Source organism: Stenella coeruleoalba (assembly GCF_951394435.1).
Source record: "Stenella coeruleoalba genome assembly, chromosome: 15".
NCBI lineage: Eukaryota > Metazoa > Chordata > Mammalia > Artiodactyla > Delphinidae > Stenella > Stenella coeruleoalba.
The window spans coordinates 9,061,490-9,066,961 of NC_137161.1; the positions used below are offsets into that span (position 1 = coordinate 9,061,490).

The following is a 5,472-nucleotide window of genomic DNA, read 5'->3' on the forward strand; positions in this document are numbered from 1 at the left end:
AAGTCTCTCAATTTGTTGTAATTAAATATGTAATGAAAAAGCACTGCTTCAGGGAAGCGATGCAAGACACTCTCTGTTAGTTTAATGCGTTTCCAACTGACTTTGCATCAAACGAAAATGATACTCTGTGTATGCCTGGTCTTAATATAGAATTTGTTAGGCAATTTTGTGTTTTTTAAGGGGGACTTGGGTGGACACAGACACTGCCTTTGAAATAGTGGCTGAGTCTTCCCAGACCATGACATACTTAAATAAAATTGATGGTACAGATACAGTGATGGAAGGGAAGCACCACTCAGGACATTTAACTCGTGTCAGCTAATTACAGACCCGGCATAAACGTGAACAGGGCCTAGGTTTTCTTCCTGGCTGATTTCCCTAAGCTCAGCTGCGGTGATGAGCCGAAGTGCATCATTTCAGTGGCCTTAAATAATGCCAGGCTCAGTGCCCCTTTAAAACCTGCTCAACTGAGAGTACAATTCCCAAGCCACTGGAAAGATAAATAGATCAACCCAGGTATTATCCAGTTGGAGAAATTCCGTCAAATGAGTGAGAAGTCAGCTGGGATGAAATGAAAGCATAAGCCTCTGTTGGAGAATGTGACAAAAGGCAAGATGTTGCCAGGGACAGACCTGCTAAAGATGCCTAGGAGGTATTTGTTGGGTGTGAAGGTTTCCCGAATGGTAGCAACAGAATCAAGGTGACTGGGAGAAAAATAAATGTAAGATGGGAGAAAAATAAATGCAGAGTATTTCTGAGGAATGCTTCTACCCTCCTCAAAAGTCACCTCTGATGTCCAACCCCCAAGCCTCAAGAAGATTTTCATTGTCGAGAAGTTTCTCAAGGCCCCTCTTCCTTACCTGGCTTCCACTAGAACTCCCTATCACTTGCAGTCTGCTGATTAGGGTTAATGCATTGTGTCCTGATATGGCAGATTTAAAATGAAATCAATAAATGCCTAAAACAAATGGGCTTTTGAGATGTCCCATTCAATCTGGGTCTTTAAGGGTGAGGGGAGAGGAGGGAGAAGGAAATCATGAGGGGAGTGGGAAAAGGACCAGTTAAGCAATCGATTTCCATCCAAAACACTGTGTGGAGGATGTGATTTCAAGGTACCTGTCCTTCCTTTTTTCAGGGATCTGCCTTAAATAACAAGAATAGCCTTGAACAGTTCACACTGCTGAGCCCCTTTGGCGGTGGGGGTGTGTATTTATTTTTTCCATTCATCTGTTAAAAATCATACTGTTTGTGTAAGTGAAGGGGTCTATAGCATGCGGTATTTAAATCTTCAAGATGGGAACTTGTCTTTCTGAAGTGTGCTTAAACAAAGTAAGGGTCGGGACTCCACCCCGCTACCTATTCTCTTGAACCCCATCCCACTTGCCAGTGAATTAAAGGTAAACTTCACCCTGAGCTGTCTGACCCCTCCCTGCCCTGCTGGTTTACACTGCTGAAACCTTGCCCACTAATCCAGTCATTGTCATCAGGAGGTTGAAAGGGAGATCGCTCAGGTCATCTCTACACTCCACTGCAGTATTCCGAATTGTCCCTGCTGAATATGTTTCCCATGTAAATAACCTGTGCTATTAAGGTGCAAATTGCAACTTTTAAGTAATGATTGCTAATAGTCTAATGTTTACTGCCACACAAGGACATTCATGAAAACAAAATCTGCATTATTCATCTCCATATTAAATAAACAAAATAAATTGAGGGAGCTGTTCTCTCCTGCAAGACTTTCCTCAGATCTGGATTATCAAATAGCTTCTGAGAGTCAGCAAGAAGAAAACATTTAATCTCTTTGAGTAGGCAGCAGCAGACGCCTATAATTTATATCTACATTAGATATTCATATGTACATGATGTCCAAAGATTTTGCGTCCTCTTGCAATTGGCTGGCATTATATAAAAACAAGAGTTCAGGATGGTGAAATAAAATATATATTACACATGTGTATGTACAGAGGCTGCGACAGATTGTAGAAAAGAGAAGGGTTACAGTGTAAGTCTACAGTTTCACATTTTTCACTACCCTGCGTCTTGTAAAACACAAACAACTCAAAACACTGTTCTGTTTTATTTTACCTTTCTGCCATCTTCTCTAACTTCCCTACAATGGATAGGGAGAAAAGATGCTGGTACAGAATCCTGCAATATTTTCAGGTAACAGTAGATGCGTTTTAGTGGTGAGTGAAATACACATCCAAGGAAGCAATCACACTCACTCACACACAAACCCCTGGGGTACTGCAGGCTGCTTTCTAAACTTTTTTCCTTGCCCGAAGTCATAGTATGGTAGAAGAGCATAGCTTTCGAAAGCCAGGAAGAATGACATTTCGGAGGGAAATGTTCTGACTTAGCTGTTTCCTTAAAGAGAACTGCCTACCTCACAGCCCTTCCCTTAAAGGAGGGAGGAATATAACCAATAAAGACTAACGTCCCCCATCACTTATAATATCATCTCGCTCATTCTAACCGCATACCTGCTTTATTAGAAAGTTCCATAATTGATTCCTTGAAACGTGGAACTTAAAACTAATAATGCAAAGGAATCAGATTGCCTCAAAGAGTTCTCGGGGAAGAGAGTCTCAGTTCTGATTCACTCACAGGCTTTTTCGATGCTACATTATTCATTCCTCAAGCTAGAAATCAAGCTTTCAACATCAGCCCATGGGAATAATTACTTACAGTCGCGCATTGTTTAATTTTAAGCAGTGATAAAAGTTAGTATGGCCACAATCCTAGAACCCACCTTGTCCTTCTCCCTGGATGTTAACTGGCTAAAGAATCTCGAAGTGGCTAACTTTACTTGTGAATAACCACGTCAGCTAAAACAGAGTACAGCACCCATGACTTCAGACGAAAGAAATATTACATGAAAAAATACCTGCTTTAGTAATATGTGACTCAATAAATACCATAAGAGGGGCCTCACTGTGTACTAAGTGAATTATTCCCTTTCAGCTTGACAAGGGCTTCCACTTCTTCCAGTGAAAATAATAAAAGCCATGAAAACAGACCCATAAAGACACTAGGAACACAATAGGCCAGAAAACTGAAACTACAGTCAGAACTTTCTAACACACACATACAAACACTACAGTAAATAGATAAGCTAGCTCCAGTAGACACCAGCTTAATGAAAAGGATCTAATTTAAATAATGTGATACAGCATTGTGTTACGTACACCTGGATGCTCATTGATCAGAGCATAATTATAATCAAAGGAGTGCAGTTCTGAGCAATGCACTTTTTGTAATGAGCTGACCAAAGGAGACATGTCCAGTCATTCTGGTAATTTAAATTACTGCCTAGTTGTTGGCCTTTACCGGAACAACAGGGGGAAAAAAAAGAGTAATTTTCAGGGCAGTATCACTTCTTGCTGGACTGTTGCCCAGGGTTCTCTTTTGGGACAACAATAAGGACGTTATCTCTAATAATCTAGCGATACTTAAATTTATGTTGCTAGAACTGGAAGAAGCAGGCTCAGTCTTCCTGAGTCTAAAAGGCCAGTGCACACCCCAGTGCTGTTCAGATTGCAAAGCAATCTAAGTTTTAAAAAATAAGTGAGTTAAATGTAGAAAGGGACAGGGGTAGGAGGAAGAAATTGTTTGCAAAAGAGGTAGCTAGAGTTGAAAAAAGAGCACTTCATTGACTAGGCAAGTTCTAAATAGATACGGTACTAAAAATACCTAAATTATTTTGCTCTTGGAAATACATGAATCAAAGCTTTGTAAATGATATTTCCCCATGCAATTTGAACCAATCTATACACGGTTACGGATCTGCGCTCAGAAGGGAAGATAATTGTGGATATCTCAAAGCACATGTACTGCCATTCGTGCTGGAATCAGGCCACGATGGAGGATGAGCTTGGTGGTCCAGCATGCTCAGACACAAACACCCACTTTGCCCAGATTTGTGACTAACTTTGGATTTGCTCTGAGGGTGGCTTTTCAAAGTTTATGAAAGTGTTCCACCGAACTTCTCCCTAATGTTTCGCTCGAGTTGGAACAGAAGGAGATATTGTGGGGGGTTCTGCAGAAGACCCGCCTTAACTGATGCTGCCTAAAGCACGAGGGTAAAGACAGAAAGAAGGGGGAATAAAACTTAAGCTTTTTGCTAAAGCCCGATTCAACTGAAGGACACAAAGACATAAAAACGCCCACATTAAAAGCCAAACAAGATAATAATTGTGCATGTCTGGCTCTGAATCTAGAGGGCAAGGCTTGCGTCACTGGCACTCTGAGTTACCATGGTGAGTGATTTATTGATATATATCAAGAATGAATAGATCAAAGGCAGCGAGATGACAGGTGATCAATCAAATGTCAAATCAAAACTAGCAATCAAGTGGAAAGCTGACTTTTCAGTGGGTGGGTCTGGGAGGAGAAAAATGAACTTTCATATCACACTTCCGAGAAGCAAAACCCCAGCATACTATTAAAAAAGCAATTAAGCAACCCAAAAGGAAAAAAAAAAAAAAAAAACCCTTTACAAGATCTAATGTACTGATCCATTAACCTGTTCCTCTCTTTTTCTTTTTTCTTTTGGAGGAGGGGTGGTAAGTAAGAATTCACATGGGATAGTTCCTACTATACAAATCAATTTACAAAGTTTGCAACTCACTCTGGGCAAAGGAAATCCAGAGCTGTTTCAATATCAAAGGGGCATTTTTCTTCCCCTTTTTTAAGAGAAGGAAGAGTGTTGATTAGATTTCCAAACGTGGATCCTCTTAGAAAACATATTCAAGGGTTCGTTTCCTGGGGTGGTTTTTTCCACCTTGGTGATCAAAGCTGAACTCCTATGGCTCGCCCCAAAGCCAGCCTTGCAGCCCGGGGCTGGGTCACTGCTCACACTTCAGTGTCCCAAACCCCAGCCAGAGGAGACGCTGTCCCTCGAGGCCAGAAGCCACTGGCACTGACCACGCGGAGGGATGCGGGGGTGGAAGGACTGTCTCCCCACTCCGCACCCCAAATCCTCAACCCAACTTTGGCCCGAGAGGCAAGAAGCAGACTGGGAGAAAGTTAGGGGTGGGGTAGAGGGTGGAGGAAAAAAAGTTTAAGGAGGGAAGGCTTGGTGGGATAGCTTCCCCCAACACCCCCAATCGGAGCCTGGAAAGGGGAGGATTTGGGAGACTGGAGAAGGCGAGAGAGGATGGGGTTATGAGCCAGGCAGAGAGGGGCACCCGGAGCGAACTCCCCCGAAAGCCGAGGGGGGTGGCGTCCTGGGGCACCCGGGGCGAGGAGGGCGGGCGAGGAGCTCGGCGCACCGGGCAGCCCGGCCGGACAGCCCCGAAGCGGAGCCGTTTCTCTTACCTGCCGCCCGCTTGGGTGCCTGCTGTTTCCTCCTTGGCATCGCTCTACTTCGCTCCAGTCCCACTTCTGGCGCCCCAGCCCCGAGCCGCGCGCGGGGGCCCGCGGTCTCTCTCGCCTCTCTGGGTCTCCTCCGCCTCCTGCCCGGTGGCTCCT

At 43.7% G+C, this 5,472-nt stretch overlaps 1 protein-coding gene across 2 annotated transcripts in view; it reads right to left on the minus strand.

The window, feature by feature from the left end:
• Positions 1 to 5,443, minus strand: part of TSHZ2 (teashirt zinc finger homeobox 2) — a 452,955-nt gene extending 447,512 nt beyond the window's left edge. For both annotated transcript variants that reach the window (XM_079943632.1, XM_079943631.1), the window contains exon 1: positions 5,320 to 5,443. In XM_079943632.1, the coding sequence (XP_079799758.1) occupies positions 5,320 to 5,359 (40 nt within the window). In that variant the 5' untranslated portion in view covers positions 5,360 to 5,443. The remainder of the gene's footprint in view (positions 1 to 5,319) is intronic.
• Positions 5,444 to 5,472: the final 29 nt, after the last annotated feature.